The sequence below is a fragment of the Sturnira hondurensis genome, unplaced genomic scaffold (genome assembly GCF_014824575.4).
Source record: "Sturnira hondurensis isolate 20B ecotype Veracruz unplaced genomic scaffold, ASM1482457v3 Scaffold0004136, whole genome shotgun sequence".
NCBI lineage: Eukaryota > Metazoa > Chordata > Mammalia > Chiroptera > Phyllostomidae > Sturnira > Sturnira hondurensis.
In genome coordinates, this window is record NW_028076767.1 from 48807799 (window position 1) to 48825962 (window position 18164).

The window sequence follows — 18164 nt, forward strand, 5'->3', positions numbered from 1 at the left end:
ATTCTAGAAATGAATAGATACTATATTGACTTTTTATAGTGACAATAGAGTATTAAGGGCTTAGGTACACAAATCTGTTATCTTCAGATTGTAATAAGAAATTTGGTAAGCAGAGAAGAAATGAAAATACTCTGAATGAAAAATACTATACCCCAAGGAAGAGATGGAAAAGAATACAATTCAAAGGGAAGAAACAAAAAAGGAAAAAGATGAAAACAAAACAAAACAAAGAAATAACAGTAGGAAGATGGGAGGGAGAAAGGATGCACAAGTTAAAATGTTGGTCAATTTTTTATTAATTTTTATAACTTTCCACTGCCCAATACCATATCTAGGGTTTTGGCCAATATTAAAACTAGATATTCAGTACACTCTTCTTAATTAATTTCCACTCAATGAAAAATTTTAAAGATGAATTACTATATTTCATATGTATTCTTTACATTTATTTTTTTCTGATAGATCAGTTTTACATTATAGAAATTTACCTTTCAATGGCATTTTAAAGATAGAAACAAAGACAGAACAATTAAATACAAAAACAAAAGCAAGATCTTTATTCTTTTGGCTTGATTGTAATGTGGTTTACCGTTCTTTATGGTAATAGCATTTTCCTGCATGCATTTCACCAACACACTACAAGTCAATAGCTTTAGTATAAAGAATCTACATTTAATGTCGCTTGTGAAAGAAACACAAAATATTTTGCTGTAACCGGTAAAATAATTTCACTACCTGGTTCTGTGGAGGGGAAAAAAGCTTGGATCTCATTTCATATCTGTTAGAGTTCTAATGCCAAGTGGGTCAATAAGAATAAAATCTATCTGTATAAACAAACACTGGAAAAGACTGATGACTTACTGATATAAAGACTAGGTGGGAACATCTGATTCAAGCAATGCCAAGAATATCAACTGATCTTTTCTTAAGCCTTGATGATAAGGCATTACTATTTGAAGCAAATAAACATTGGACTCAGTCTGATATTTGTTTCACATTGAATTGTGTGCAAAGTTTACAGTACTAATAAAAAAGCAGAAATCTACACTGCATCTTAGCCTTTGTTTCTTATTTTGTGAAGTGCTTTAATTTAAAAGTGCTAGGAACAGAAACTAACAATAGTGACTGTGACATCAACCTGAAGATACTTTTAATTTCTTATTTTATGTACAAAAAGGTTGAAAACAAAATAAAATGGACTTTTTACAGTATTTATAGTTTCTTAGAAAACTCTAACCATATATTTTTAACATTTAAGCAGCTTGCAACATGTTTGTACAGTTGGGCTTTTTAACCATAGAGTGTTCAGTCAGAATTGGAAGGATAAAAAGCAAGAAGCTCTTCTTTGCTGCAACCTATTGCTTCATGACATGAAGAATGAGGTCTTGGTAGAACAACTGGTTTCACTTTACCACCGACGTATGGCTTCCCATATTCGACTTCTGACCAGTGGCGGGAGGAAGATACAGCAGCAGAGGTGAGATAAACATGCAGCAGTGACAGCTTCAAACTATAAGGGAACCAATTGCATCGGATTACCTGGCAAAAGCTTGCAAACTATACTTACTGTGGTACATATTTGATGCAATAAATACTGTGCTTAAGTCATCATTTCTGTTTGCTCAAACATGCACCACTGGGTAAAATTACTATTTACAAAGCAGACTTTTTATTTTTTTAATCGACATATACTATGTCAACCTTACCAAGAGCAGAAAATGGCTAAACAATACTGCAGGAAAAAGCAGAATCAACTTTATAAAGTGGTGGTGGGAGATGCTTTTTGGTCAATTCAGGTTCTTAGAAATAACTGATAGAATATTTTTGTTGTATGCCAAAGGACACTTATCAAAAATGTTATAGTCATGCTGCTGGGACTCTGAATGACTATGTAATGGTGCATGTGTATACATATATATGTACATATATGCACATATACATATATACATATATACATGTACATATAATGAATTATGTAAAAATAAAACAATTCTTTAATGCTTGTGAATTCTATGAAACATTTACAGGCACATTAAAATTTTTCTGGATGAAACATCTTAAAAACATGAATAGCTATTTAAGCACCTCAAAAATCTAAAAACATCCTGAAACAAGAAGTAAACTTTCCTTTTGTGATGTGATTTTTTTTCATGTGTGAATGAGAAGTGCAGCATGCCTTCATTTAAAATATATCCTCGTACAGTAGAGAAATGTAAAGATTCCCTACCTTTAATCCCTCTCCCCAAACGTAAACCCATTTACAAAAATAGTCACATATAATAGTAAACAACCTGTGAATTAAAAAAAAAACGATAAATTCACAGCATACATTTTGTAAAAATATGGCAGGTGTGGCAGTTAAACATAACAGTGGCAACAATCACTATTATCAAGTGTCACATGTTGAATTTACATAAAATTTAACTTCCCTCCCTCCTTTAAATTGGTTCCTATAGTCTGAGTAGCCATTACATCTCTGCTCTTCAGCAGTGTCAGCTGGTTGTGAAACAGAAACCTCCAGTCAATGCTGATTTTCTGGCTTATTGAGTCCCAGTTTGCTGACCAGAGGTCCCTGTCTTGTTATAGGCACTGACCTTAAGTATACATTTGTAAAAACAGTCAGTTTGGCATAGACCTCCTGTGGGAGTCCCGTTGACACTAACACGTCACCATCACAGGCTGTAAACAATTGATCACAAAATGAAATATTCTTTGTTTCCTTTTTTTTTTTACTTTTTCCTTTCCCTGATATCTTTCCCTTTGTCTTCCTTTTCTGATTTGTCTTTTTCAAATTTTTCTTTTTCCGGTTTGGTCACACTATCATACGAAGGTGGAGAAGTGGTGGAAGGTGTCATATCAGTTTTTTCTGGAGTTGAATTCTCATTTAGTTTTTCACTGAGGATATCTTCTTTGATAGGTGTTCCATCACCTTCTTTGTCTTTGTCTTTCTTATATATAGATGAAACCTTCTTAACTTTTTGCTTCAAGAGGTAGCGTCTATAAGCCCTCTGGATAACAGTAGCAGACACTTCCTCTTGTTTTCGTTTCAAAGTGGTTGTGATGGGCTCGTAGGAGACTTTGGATGGGTTCGATGCCATGAATCGCTCTTCCATCTGTATTCGAAGGGCATCCATCTCTCCGCTCTCACCCAAAACACGCTTTGTAAAGGCAAATAAAATGTCGAGGCAGTGGATCCGGTCTCCACTGACCATGGGCAGATCCATGGCAATGAGCTGGACCTTGTTTGGTTTGGCTATGAGGAGTGGAGGATCCAGGGCAGCTGCAAAATCGGAGAGCTTGGAGAACTCTATAAACTGGGTGGCGTCAGGATCAAACTTCTCCCACACCTCGTAGAACATCTCAAAGTCATCCTCACTCAGGGGCTCTGCGCTCTCTTCAGTAGCAACACTGAAGTTCTCCAGGATGACAGCGATGTACATGTTCACCACGACCAGAAATGAGATGATGATGTAACTGACAAAAAAGAAAATCCCAACAGATGGGTTCCCACAGTCTCCTTTAACTGAGCTTCCAGGGTGATCTTTTTCAGGGTCACAGTCCGGAGGTCCGCTATTAAGGATGGGCGCTAGCAATCCGTCCCAGCCAGCAGAGGTGGTAATCTGGAACAGGCAGATCATGCTGTTGCCAAAGGTTTCAAAGTTGAACATGTCATCAATCCCAACTTCCCTCTTAACATAGGCAAAGTTGGACATTCCGAAGATGGCGTAGATGAACATGACCAGGAAGAGCAGGAGGCCGATGTTAAACAAGGCAGGAAGGGACATCATCAGAGCAAAGAGCAGCGTGCGGATGCCCTTCGCCCCTTTGATCAGCCGTAGGATTCGGCCAATCCTGGCAAGACGGATCACTCGGAACAGGGTAGGGGACACAAAATATTTTTCTATCAGCTCAGCCAGAAACATACCTGTGGAAAACCAAGAGATAACAAAAATAGTGTTATATTTAGCAGCAGCACATGAAAATTTACATTGCTAAGATAAACATTAGCTAGTTTTACAAATAGGAGCATGAGAATTAGATATATGTGTACATTTATACACACACGTATGTACACTAACCACCTGCGATATCTATTGAGCAAAATAAAACTGGTTGGTTTGGTGTTCTAATGTTACAATCTTTTTACTAACTGAAGGTAATTACAGCTATTTTTCCAGTTCAAGAAAAAACATCTACTAAAAGAAATACTCGACCACTGACAGTCTAAAGACATCACAAAATATATGGCTGTCAAGCACAGAAATGGATTTATATTTCTAAAATAGTAGTTCTGGTATTTGCATAAGAACTAATGGATAGAGCATGTGATTTTGGATCAGGAATATGAGAATTCTTATTCTTCTGAGATGGTTGTGACCCATTTTACTGGGATGGTGCTAGAAGGCTGTACTGGGGAGAATCCAGACTGGAGACATACTTGGGACTGAATCCTGGCCCTTGATTTTATCACTTTATGTGTCACTCAATGGTGATAATCTCTCATTTTTACTTTCTTTTTTGGGGGTTAAACTTAACATTTACTAAACCTTCATGCTAGACACGGTACTAAGTACATTTACTTACATAATCTCATTTAATCAACATTTTATAGAAATGTCTCTTAGAAAAACCAGGGAGTGGAAAGATGACATACCCTGCCATTGGTTACAGATCTGGTAAATAGTAGAAAGAGGGCAGCCTCGGGCCACGTGTGTATGACCCCTCAGTCTTATCCTGTTCTCATATTACTACAACACAGCACTTTTGTGATAATTAAATAAAATGCGACATTTCCTCAAAGTTCTATTTTACCAGAGAAAGTGTATAAATAATGCAATGCTATTTTTCTCTCCATACGTATATTCTTATTTTGTAAAAGAAATAAACTTGTCTTAAATCTCTTATATTTATTTCTAGCACCTCATTTAATATTCTACATATAAATAATATATATTGAAGATAATGGATCTGTTTTGAGTTTCTGAATAAATGTCTACTTCTGAAGAATATTACAGACTACATAAAATTATCTTAACTCAAAGATATATGCATGTGATTATATATAAACACACCTGTGCAGTATTCTAATTATCAGGGAGATCTTATTTATAGACTAATTCCGGTGACTTATATGTGTCTGCATGTATGAATTGTTTATTCAAACCATTACTTGTCTAGACAACAGCAGTAGGACTATGATGCCAAAGCTGCAGTTATTTTCTTCTAAAATAAGATGAGATGATAGATGAAAGCTGAAAATATAAATTATTTCTTCACACATAAGTTTATGCCCAGCATGCAATTAAAGAAATGATAAGCTAAAGAATGGATTGTTAGACTTTCATTTGAACTTTTCTGGATGAACAAGAAGGATTGGTGAAAAACATTTTCAAAGCTTCAAAACACAAATTTTCATTACTTCCTTAACCAAATAAAAGTACATTTTCTTACCTACAATGGATAGAATGACCACCACAAAATCAAAAATATTCCACCCAATGGTGAAATAATAATAACGAAGAGAGATTAGTTTCAGCACACATTCTCCAGTGAACAGGACGATAAACACCAGATTAATCCAGTAGAGGATGTTTGTCATTTCCTGACTCTGGTCGTCAGTTTCCACCATCATGGTGACCATGTTCAGGCAGATGAGGATCATGATGCTGATGTCAAAGACTTGTTTGGTTACAAAATCAAAGACCATTCCTTGGAATTTGTTCTGTAATAAAGAATATGTAAAACTTCGTTTAGGAAGTCGGAAAAATCGAGTTCAACTTGTTTGATTTTAACACAGCAATATGAAAATGCAGCCTTATAAAAACACTTGTTTAGATTAGACTTGGAAAAACTGGATATGTTGGAATATCCAACTGTTTCCAAATGGATTAGTTTTATTCATACTGTTCATGACACCAACTTTTATAAACTGACTTCATGTTAAGAATCACCTATTATGTTCTCACTGTCCCAAACATCGTCATGTGGATGGTGGATAGTCAGTAAATATTTGCCACTAAAATAAATCTTTGTTCGCCCCTGTGTTGGGGTAGGTATCAAAATTAACTTTGAAGAACTAATAAATTAAAACTTCTCAGCTTTTTCTGTCATTTTTCTTAGTTTCTGCCATTATATTCTCTCTCGAAAGACACAGCATCTTCAATTCCACCTTACGATTTGGCTGAGATCATAATTATAGTTCAAACAAAATGTCATTAGTGGAATAGCTGGTGAAAACCAGTTAAGTTCTACGTTTTATTTAATGGTATTATACAGAGGAGAATTTCTTCACTTTGATAACTGATTTTATGGTTATGTAAGATGTTAAAATAAGAAAAAGCTGGTTGAAGATAGGGCAACTCTTCTGTTTTTTGTTTGTTTGTTTTTTCATTTTTTTATCAACTATTTTTTTAATTTAATTCTTGTTCAAGTACAGTTTTCTGTCTTATATTCCCAGCCGTGCCTGCCCCCTGCCCAGGGCAACTCTTCTGTAAGAATAAAATTATCTTTAAAAAGTTATCGTTCACAATTCGGAAATTCTACCTTTGTCCTATTTACTTGGAACCTTATTTCCAAGTACCAACTGGCCTTATGTCTTGTTTATGGAATTAGGTCTTAATCCTGTAAACCAGTTCTGCTACCTGCACTACGTTTTTCTACCTTTTTGCTGGCGTCTGCTTTCCCGGATGAGCATACTCACAGGTCTGGATTCCCCACACTGGTGTTCCAACCTCACCACCTGTGTGTTATATTCCACCTTTTTCCCCCTCTGAGTGCATACATATCGAGCCTGCTGAATTGGACGTAATGAATGCATCCAATTCCAGTTCCAAACTCTTCCTTCTTACTTCCTGTTTACTGCAGTTTCCTTACCCACGTCTGGTTATGTTCCTTTTATTTCTAACTTTCCCATATTTTCTACCACTGTTCTATCATATTATTTGACCTTGTTTATCTATCTTCTCCGTCTAAAACAGGGTTCTGCCACTTGTCCTCTGTCTGGTGAGTTCTAACTCAGATTTAAGTTTTAAGCACTCTGCGCTCTCAGAAAATACTGTGCTTGCATTTGTCATAATATGATGACATTGTATGGCCTATGATTTGCTCTTATTTAACTTAAATTTCCCACTTTTTGGAGGCTCTGCAAGGACAGAGCAATGCCATTTTTCTCTCAGATACAGCACCTAGCGTGCAGTGGGTTCAAATTTGCTTAAAATCAGAAACTTGATCTTTATTTTCATATTAGTATGATCAGTGAAAATCATCTTAGAGTCAGTGCTCCCATAGTTTACCAATGGCTTACCTCCATGTACAACTCCAATCCCATCATTGCTGTCTCCAGTTTAAATCCCAGAGTGTAGATTATGCTGGAGGGACCTATATACACCTAGAGGCCTCATTCACCAAAGATTTATGTTCTATCACCTCATCTTGGTCCTTGATAATCATTAAAAACCCTTTGTCCATAAGTTGCTCCCAGGATAGTTTTGGACTTCTCAAAAATTTCCCATCCTCTTGCTTTCTGTTCTTACTTCTTTTTTGAGAACTTCAAAGTCAATCAATGTAAAGTAACTCCTCTACTTAATTTTGCATTTGTTATTATCCTAATTTCCACATCTATCTTTTTATATATTACTCCAAATTCATTGAAGGACTTAGTCCCCTTTCCTCTCTAAATCTAACCTGGACTGTTCTGGGGCCATATCCTGTGCATGTGTATTCTATATTTACTCTTTTAAAAAAATCTCTCTCTTTCTAGAAGTCCTGCTTTGCTTCAATCTTAAACTCTCAATCTTAAGAAAGTGTATTTTACTGCTTCTTTTAAATATTCATTCTCTTTCAGAAAGCCCCACACCTTTTGATTGTCAAATTCTCTCAACTACAATCTTCAGTTTTCTCTCCACTCATGTCTCTACTTCATGTCCTGCATGCTGCTACAATTCGTGAAGTTATGTAAGGCCGAAACTCCTAAGTCCCATGTCTTACAATCTTCTTCACTTCTCTTATTCATTGTGCAGACAAGCCTTTTAATTTAATTGATGTGACAGCTCACAAAGCCATCCACTTCTATTCATCTCCACATCACTCTGATTTGGACTACCTATCACCTCTGAGATAGTTCCAAAACCAGTCCACGTGCAAACCACTGCCTCTGTCAATACTGGTGGAGTAATTTTCACAAACTCACTGATCAGGTCTCCTTCGATGGTTTTCCATTGCTCTAAGGACAAAAACAACTCTTGAACATGGCCGATGAAGGCCCGTAAAGTCTGGTTTATTCTAATTTTGTCATTCTCAACACATCTCAAATGAACACTCCAGCCTCATTGGCCTTCCTACTTCAGGGCCTTCACATATGTATTCTCCTTCTCCTAAAGGGCCTTTCTCTTTCCAGTTTGCCTATTGACGCCTCATTTTTCTTCAGTCTGCAGCTCATGCATTACTTCAGTGAATCTTTCCCTAACTTCTGTACTAATCAGCTACCCCCCCACCCTTATCAGCTCACAGCAAAGTATATTCTTTCTTGGATATTTCTATTGGTGTGACTATTCAGTTACTATTTGGTGCACCAAGTCAACTACAGGCTGTTTAGTATTAAATTGCAAATGCTTAACATAATACATGTTAAAACATAATACACGTTTTTTTCTGTAAAAAAAACATTTTATTATTTTAAGGAAAGTGGAAAGGAAGGAAAAAGAGAAGGAGAGCAACATTGGCATATGAGAGAATCATTGATTGGTTGCCTCATGTGCGTCCCCAGCCAGGGAGCTGTACTGCTACCCAGGCATGTACCCCAATCAGGAATCAAACCAGTGACCCCCCTCAGTTTGCAGGAGGATGCTCAGCCCACTAAGCCACACCAGTCAGGGCTTAACATAGTACACATTTAATGAATGACCAAATCAGATGAGTTGTACTATATGATTTCCTAATTTGCAAATTATCACTAAATGTTATAGTGATGTTATAGCTAAATGCACTGATCTTTTCACATGTACCACTGCCCCTATCTAGGTAAATCTGTATTTCATATGATGTCATTAAATAGCCTCTTTTTTTCAAATTTTCTCAATTCTATCTCTATTTAAATTGCCTTATTAATCAATCTCTTCCTTCACTAACTGACCTCTTCCAAGAATAGTGAGGTGCCCAAGGGTCATGCTCAGCACTGTTTTTGTCTAATTATCTTTAAAAAATGAATCTGTTCTTCAGAACTCAGTTGAATTTTGTCTGACAAGTTTCAAATCCTTATCTCAGTCTGACATTCCATTGGACCTCAATCTGCATTTCCAAGTACATTTATGAGATCTCCATTTATGTTATTGGAACCAATAATTTTATAAAACACCAACTAGTTTAGATTCTTCATTATCTACATATTCTCCTTCTTTTCATACACTTTATAGCTGACTTATCCCATTGAGTCCTCTTATTGGCTCATATATCTCCCAAGTTCCTGTCCTATTTGTCATGAGCCCATGTTAAGGACACATCTTGTCTGTGGACCACTGTTATCTTGTCTTCAATTAGCAATAATCGTGTTCAGATAAACCTCATTGGCTATGACACTGCCACTGCACAAAGCTGTTATCTTGTCTAACATCTTCTACCAGTCCCTAAAATCTCTTTTTGTTCACATTACCATGCTGTTCTTTTAATTATACTGCATTTGAATTGCTTAATTAAGATCAATTTCTTCAGACTCACTAAAGAAAGTGGTTGCTTTCATTCATTTAATCTAGAAAACCTTATGTTTACTACTCACTAATTCAGATGTCACTATTCTCAACTAAAATATTTATTTTCATGGTTTTAGAGAATACATTTTCTCATACAAGGAATATACTCTGCTTTACTTCTCATCCATTCAAACTGTATCATTTCTCAAAGACTAGGCTCAAACTGTACATTCTTTATGTTTTATCCAATATAGCTATCTACTTTCTTTGAGCCCTTGGCTAACTTACAAACTGAACATGGCCGTAGTCAGTTCCATATTGTCACTAATTGATTTATAGAATCTCGATGGCTAGATATCGCTGGATTGCCTTACACTGTGTATACCTTGGGGGAGGAGTCCTGAGACCATAACTGAGGTATTCCTTCAGCAGTGATGAAAAAATTCAGGGACTTTCTTGACAACAATTCCTTATAACAACTAAAAAGAATCAGCAGCAAATGACAAATACATAATGGAGTAGCTATAAAAAATGATAAAAACTATCATGTTATCCAATCCAGGAGCAAAATACTAGGGGAAAATGAGTTTAAAAAAAAACAGAAGAAAACAAAATCTGTGACGTGTTTCATTAATGATTCTATTCAGAGTGTAGAGTTAGAGAGAAAATGGGGCATATTTGACATGTACCAATTCTTCCAGTTGGCCCCCACTACACTCTGAGGATATATAATATTTCAACACTATACAGGGGGCCCCCCGAAAAACTGGCATCATCTTCTGGAGAATGGGCCCCTTGTAGTATAGGCTTCCCCCACTAGGTGACTGTTCTAGGAACCTGTCCGGATCAGTGCTCCAGATGGTGTTGTTCTGAGAGGCTGTGTTTGGCTTCAGTGAATTTTTTTGCAGACTCTTTCAGTGCATTTGCCCATCTCATGATGGGTGGTTTATGAGCACACCTGCCCACACCACACTGAGTGTTCAGCGGTTTTTGGCAAAAAATGGCATAGCCTCCATGTTCCACTCTCCCTATTCACCTGATCTGCCCTGAGCGACTTTTTTTGTTTACCCAGATAAAAAAAAGCCCTCAAAGGGAAACATTTTGCTGATGTGAAAGAAGAAAAACAAAAAAAATGGCATAAGTACTAAAAGGCATCAAAATCGATGACTTTGATAACTGTTTTGAGCAGGGGGAAAAAGGTCTCAATAGTTGTATTGCATCAAATGGAGTGTACTTTGAAGGTCGCTAAGGTTTAAACATGTAAGAATAAATACACTATTTTATATAAATAAATTCTGGCTTTTGGGGTTCCCCCTCATATATGGATATTTTCTTCTCCACCTTATTAGAAGGTCCTCAGTGATATCAAGCCTAGATAATACTATTGGCATGTAAGTCTGACATTTTTATTTCTATATATTTTATAAGTCTGTATATAAAATATGTATTTATACCTATTACATATATAAAACATATACTTAGGCTATTTGGTATAGCGAGTCACATTGCTAAGATAAGCTTTGTTTTACAAATTCTCAAAAACTAGTATTAACAACTTGAGCCGAGAGAGTGATAGACAACAGCTTCCCTGGTGATGAGAGTGTTATGCTTACAGCAGGCCGAGGTATGGGTTTTTGTGGTTTCTTCGAACCCAGCTTTTTCATCGCATTATAGTATTTCTTCTGTTCTTCTGTCATAAAAATGTCTTGACCTCCAAAGTAAAGAAATAAAAATAAAACTTGTTAAAATCATGTTATTTGCTAGCTATATAATCCATCTTAGTGATTGTGTAAAAATTGGCCCCACATTCTATACTAATGTTGCTCATTTATATCTGTATTTATTGAGATTCAGTATATAAGTTATGCCGTATTAGTCAGTCAGATTTTTATACTGGATATATTAATATATGCTATCTTAATTAAAATTTCTTAAAAACTTATAGCTAATTAAGTGTCTCAAAATAGTTCATGATTTTTTTTTCATTTTGGTAACTATATTTTGGAGCCTAAAAGAAACAAAATGACATGGTTATTTCAAATTTTAGAGCAAAGATGAGGTTTCTGTATACTTATCTTCTTTTTCTGTTGATTGAAGTTATCTATGATGACACCAATGAAAAGATTTAGAGTAAAGAATGAACCAAAAATAATAAAGATGACAAAATAAAGATACATGTACAGATTGTCTTCATACTTGGGTTGCAATTCTACCTACAAAATATAAAGAATGATAGCTATTAAACCTAATACTTGTTTCATAAAAAAGAGTCAATGAATTTTCGATTCTCAAAGCATATCTCAATCATTGGCAATAAAATTAATTTCACCCAATATATGCCTGAATTAGTGATTTTCAATGTTTTACATCTCAAGGAACATATAAACTAATTACTAAAATTCTGCAGCACACACACAAAATATATTTTTTGTTGATCTGACAAAAAGCAGTTACAATTTTGATTCATTCACACTGAATGCCTATTATTGTATTGGCTGTTGTTATTCTTTTAATTTGACAGTCTAACGGGAAAGGTGTTTAGTAAGAGAATAATGACTTGTCAGGTATTGCATGTTTTAAGAAATCTGGTGGCACATCAGTTGGAAATCACTGACCTAGATTATGACTGCACTTTATAAGCAAAGACCCCAATAGGGTGTGCAAAGTAAGAATTTCCTCCTCCGAAAAAAGAAATGTTACATTAAAACCTTTAACATTTACTCTCTCTGGCTTAGTTTCCTCATCTGTAAAATGGAAATAATAAAACTTAAACCTCATATGGTAGCTAAGCGTAAACCTTTGATTTCTATTACACATTTCTTCCGATAGGTATGTGTGGATATAGGTACCTCAGTAGGATCTTTTCATTTTGAATATGAGTCTGTTGATTCATCCTACCAAGTAGCCCTTCGGCACTGGTTCTGGATGATATGTTCTTTTGCCCAGGACACCTTTGATCCAAAAAAAGGTGTGATACTTGGTTTGTGCTTTGGAAGTAATCTATAGTTCAGGTCTCACAGGATATTATTCTAACCAACACAGGTAACCAACCAATCACAGGAGATAATGGATGCAGGTAATGTCCTATTGTGTTGTGAAATCACTTTAAAGGGTAATGGCCAACATAATGTTATTTCCTAATGAAATAGAGTAAAATGGGAAATATCAGAAACATTATTAAAAGGCCCATTTTTATGATACTTTCATTTATGTGTATGTGTAGTAGAAAGTAATTGAAATGATCTTTTAAAAATTTTTAATTAAATATAATATATACACTAAAGTGCACAGCATGTAAGTGCGAAATGTAATAAATTCTTATAAAGTGAATTTCACAACCCAGGACATTGTTAGGACCTCAGAAACCCTTAGTGTATCCTTCCCAAATATAAATTCTACCATCTCTTCTAGAGGAAATCATTATCTTGACTTTTATGGTAATTATTTTGTTGCTTTTTCTTAAGAGTTAACACCTAAGTACATGGTCTTTCTTTTTCCCTGCATTATCACAGAAAGTTCTGTCAGACAATACTTACATAGAGTATATGGGTAAAAGTGACTTTTTGGTCTGTGTCCCAAGACTAAAAGCAAGTTTAATCTCATTCTTTCACCAACCAAAGAGAATACGCTATAAGACTTTCTTTAGGAAAAAGGCTGGAAGTGTGTCCAGAGATAGTAAATATTTGTAACCTTTATTTAATACACAAGAGAAGCTTCAAATGTTTCCTTGAATTTTGTGCCTCCAAAGTATATATTCTTCTTGAACAGTAAATTGTGTTTACATGTTGCCTAATAAACACATTTTTATAGCTCTTATATTTTTGATTCATCCACATTATTGTATATATTACATCTATATGTAATTGTATCACTGGATAATATTCAGTTATTCGTCCATTTCTACCACTCTTGAGTTGTTTACCATTTTTTTAATGTTTATGCTATTACACTTGTTCCATTTTTTTCACTTTCCTTCCCTCCACCCAGCCCACCCCTGTCTCCCGCAGTCCATCCCCTCTCTATTTTCCTCATCACGGGTCATTTATACATGTTCTCTGACCAGTCCCTCTCCCTTCCTTTCACCCTTATCCCCCTCCTCCCCTCCTCCAGCCGTCAGTCTGTTCCATGCTTCCATGTCTCTGGTTCTATTTTTCCTGTTAGTTTACTTTGTTCACTAGATTCCAGTTATAAGTGAGGTCATATGGTATTTGTCTTTTGACGACTGGCTTATTTCACTTAGCATAATAGTCTGTTTACAGTTCTTTGTAGTACAAAAATATGTATATTCTTGTACAAAGATTCTCCTAAGCATGTGTACAAGTTTCTATAGGATAGAGCTAAAAATGGAATTACAGAGTTAAAGAACATCTTAAACTTTACTGAATAATGTGGTAATTCTTAACTGTTAAATGAATATTTATCCACCTTTTCCTCACTAGCAAAGTGTATGGGTTTTGGTACTGTTTTTCCTTGGTAGTACTGGGTATTGCCAAACATTTTAATATTGCCAATCAGGTAGGTGTGTAGGTGATATCTCATTTTGGCTTAAATTTGCATTCCTCTGTGGATTGATGAGAGTAAAAGTGGGCAACTTTTCATGATTTTAGTGGCAGTTAGATACCATCTTTTGTAAAATGCTGAATGACAAGGAGTTAGGTAGCAGACAATGTATGCTAAGTTATTGATATAAAAACTGAAAGTACGTCGCATATCATGTAGGTTATTAATAAAAATAGAGAGAGAACTTTAAGTGAAGTAATCAAATAGGTAGGAAACTACTTTAGGAAGCAGTAATGAGCCCATTGCGATCAAAGTTTAAACACATGTCCTACCGCTTCATCCGTTAGGCCTCTTTGCTTCCATGGAGAAACAAGAGTTGAATATCAACTACAAGATAAGGTTACAGCTTAGGATTAAGTGAGATAATATAAGAAAATCCATAGCATAATGAGTGGTAATAAATAGAGTACTTTTACTATTTTTCAAAAAGCCCTCAAATGGGATTTCTGATACCACTTACAGATACAATGCAGAAATTTTAGCTCTTGCACTCTCTTTTTTTACTAAAATAACATTTAAAAAACCCTCAGGAATTCTTTTGAGTTAAACCTGGTTGTTGGTGTTAGATAAATAACATTTTAAGCTTAATTAATATGCTCGGGTGATATATCAGAAATGAATGTCCTTCCTGCCTCATTGTTATATAGTAAGAAAGTAATGGAAATGACACAAAAAAATTTCACAAGTGCTGAACTGTATATGGTAGACTGTGATGTCTCCATTCTTCTACCACAAAATTCTGACTTCCCAGAGGGAAACACTACTAAGTGTTTTGTTTGCTTTGTATTGTTTGTGTTTTCCACTATTAACCAGATCTCTTTATTACAAGGTCAAAAGCTGAAGCAAATCTCCACGGAGAGAAGAATAAACTGCCTGTGTGGGCTTCTAATGAGCAAAGGACTATAACTATTGGAGGCAAAAGTAAAATGTTTCATTTTCAGATTCAGTCGACAAAATTTTAAGTGCCAGATGTCATGCTTGACACTAGAAAATATGCTAAAGGATTCACACTGAGTAAAGATAAATGTTCCAATCAAACTCTGAGAGAAATCATGTAAGGTTGAATATCATATTTTTGTAATATAGACGTACTCTAAAAATCAACCCACAGTTTTATTTTATGGAAAATATCACTAGTATGAAACACTGTGGAAATACTCCCTGGGTCAAATGAAGCACTTTCCCTCTAAAGTAGACTTACATTTCGTGAATCGACAGCTGCATACATGATATCCATCCATCCCTTAAATGTGGCCTGTAAAAAAAGTCACATCCTTTAATTTTTATCCCAAAGTTATAATTTTAGAAAAGAAATTAAGTATCAGATTGATAGAATGAGATTCATTTAAAACAGGTCAATACAATAAGTTGGAATTAGTATCCAAGCTCTTAGGGCAAAGTTTTGTAACATATGCTTTGAAACTACTTCAACTTTATGCTCTTCTATAACATCTTTATATACATCTTTAACACCCATAATTAATTACTGATATTATAACAATAGCTATCATAAAAGCAATTTTACGGTACATACAAGAATGTAACATGAAATTTGTAAAGTAATACCATGGTATAGTACTAGCATCAGACCAGCTGAAAAATGTGGTGCATTGTTTGATCTTAATGCGTCTTCCCTCTGTATTCAGTTCTACAAGGTATTACCATTAATAATGAATCATAATGGTTTATTCCTGAAAATCTTCTCAATATTGTTGAGCATGTGATTTTGAGGCATTATTCTGTAAGAGACAGCTTTGTATCTGAAAATAAGCATTATATTCAACTGCAATCTATTCTTTTAAGTATTTGTTTTTTGTGTGTGTGTAGACATAGTAATCCTGAAAACAAATGTCTTGTACATTTTTTTTCAACTCTTTAATGCTGCAGGATCTTTCCTTCCAGTATTAATGGAGTGTTGGTTATTGTGTGGGTAGATCATCTTGGGAAGCATGTGGACATAACTTAGGGTGGTCAGTTGAGAAGTTGAATTAATTGTTATGAATTGATAGCAACATAATAGACTTAACAGGAAGGTTTTCATTTGCAAGAGAGCAGGCTTCCTATCTGAGAGTGTTTGGATAAGAAGAAAGGAAAGAAGAGAGAAAGGGAGGGAGGGAAGGAGGGAGGAAGGAAGGAAGGAAACAGGAAGATGGGACTGAGGTAGCCGTATGTGTGAGAGGTGTAAAGGTGGGGAGTTTGGGGCAAAGCAGGGAAAAGTGGGGGTAACTGTAATAGTGTAAGCAATAAAACATGAGGAAAAGAAGTAAAGGTGGGGAGTTTTGGTAAGGATGGTGGTGAAGTTTGGGTGGGTGGAGACTTGATGAGGGTATCTATAGTCTAGGCTACCTGAGAAAGAGTACAGAAATCTAGCCCTCCTCACACACACCTTTCCAACCCCACCCTAGCAACTGTGTCTTTACTTTGCGCAGAGTAGGAATGGGGAAAACCAATGGGAACCCCCCCTAGAAATCTTAGTAACAAAGGGCTGGTACTGGGGTCTGTGGCACAGTCTGGGAGATTGTGAGCTTTGCAGAGCTTTCCATTTTCAACAAAGGTAAGGAAACCTAGTTCAGTTCATTTTTAGGAAGAATCTAGGCAGATGGGCTGAAGAAGTATGCATTTATAAAAATACACAGAGAAAATTTTAGATTTTTTAAAATAATACATCAGGGAGCACACTTAAGTGGTTACTTACTACTTGAAGCAGAGAAAGATATCCAAGTCCTACATTATCAAAGTTTACTTTCACATTTTTCCACCTGGCAGTTTGATTGCTTTCTATGAGGGCTTTACATTCGCTGTAGTTGTTGACCACGCTTACATCAAACATTTCTCCAGTGGTGTAGTTAATACAGTGGTAAAACTTGCCAGCAAAGAGGTTCACTCCCATGATACTGAATATCAGCCAAAAGATCAGACAAACCAGAAGCACATTCATGATGGATGGAATGGCTCCTAAAAGAGCATTGACAACAACCTGGCATAAACATGAGAGGGAAAAACAGGTGAAAAGTCATCAACAAATTTTAGTTATTTTTAAAAAGGACAACAGTCAACTTATAGAAAATATATCTGTTTTTAAGGTTAACAATGGAAAAGAAACTAGTCTCTGGTAGTTCTAACTAAAATTTTTAATGATACTTTGCAATAGTATAAGATATACTTTATATTGCAGAATGCTTTGGCAAGAAGTAAGGCCGTGTGCCTATCCAATTTTTATTGAAGAATGGGACTAATTATAAATGTAAAGAATAATTAGGAGTCCAAATGTTGACATGATTACAAATGTCATTATGTGACTATTACAATTTTTTAAAATCAGGCAGACCATAAAATCTACTATCCAAAATTTGAGAATAAAAGAGAACACATCATGATCAATTTCCAGGGTGAACAAGAACACTAACAATAACCACCTGGAGAAAGCAAGCATGAGGCAGGACTGTCCCAGGTGGTGTGGAATAGGGTCACCCCACAAATAAAAACTCTGGAGTAAAGAGATCGAAGCATGACAACTGAACATGTGATGAGGGGAAGAGTTCGGGAGTCAGGTGATCTAGTTTGTATTGCAAATGAGCTATGCACCTTTTGAGCACGATACTTAACTCCTCTGGCCACAAGGATCCTCCTTTGCGGAATCCCCTTCAGAAAAAAGTTCTCACATTTTAAAATGAGAGATTACAATAATCAGAACATTAGCTATGTTTCATAAAATATTGCATTTTGAGTCCAAGGGTTTCATTTGATGGCTTTGTTACTTGCAGCTTTCTCAATTAACTAATCATGGCTTTTAAGGAACTTTTTGGGCATATTTCCTCATTATTCTTCATGTAAACATTGAGCTAAATATCTTGTTCTGTATGAATACGCCTAAACTATCTCAGAAATAAACTTTAATCAATGAATAGATGTGTAAAATAT

The 18164-nt window shown here is 35.5% G+C and overlaps 1 protein-coding gene across 1 annotated transcript in view; it reads right to left on the reverse strand.

The window, feature by feature from the left end:
- Window positions 1-314: 314 nt before the first annotated feature.
- SCN2A (sodium voltage-gated channel alpha subunit 2) overlaps window positions 315-18164 on the reverse strand; it is a 144558-nt gene continuing 126708 nt past the window's right edge. Inside the window, exons 22-27 of the mRNA XM_037044560.1 lie at window positions 16939-17220; window positions 15445-15498; window positions 11759-11896; window positions 11297-11401; window positions 5452-5722; window positions 315-3925 (exon numbers count right to left, since the gene is read on the reverse strand). Of these exons, the coding sequence (XP_036900455.1) occupies window positions 2730-3925; window positions 5452-5722; window positions 11297-11401; window positions 11759-11896; window positions 15445-15498; window positions 16939-17220 (2046 nt within the window). The 3' untranslated portion in view covers window positions 315-2729. The remainder of the gene's footprint in view (window positions 3926-5451; window positions 5723-11296; window positions 11402-11758; window positions 11897-15444; window positions 15499-16938; window positions 17221-18164) is intronic.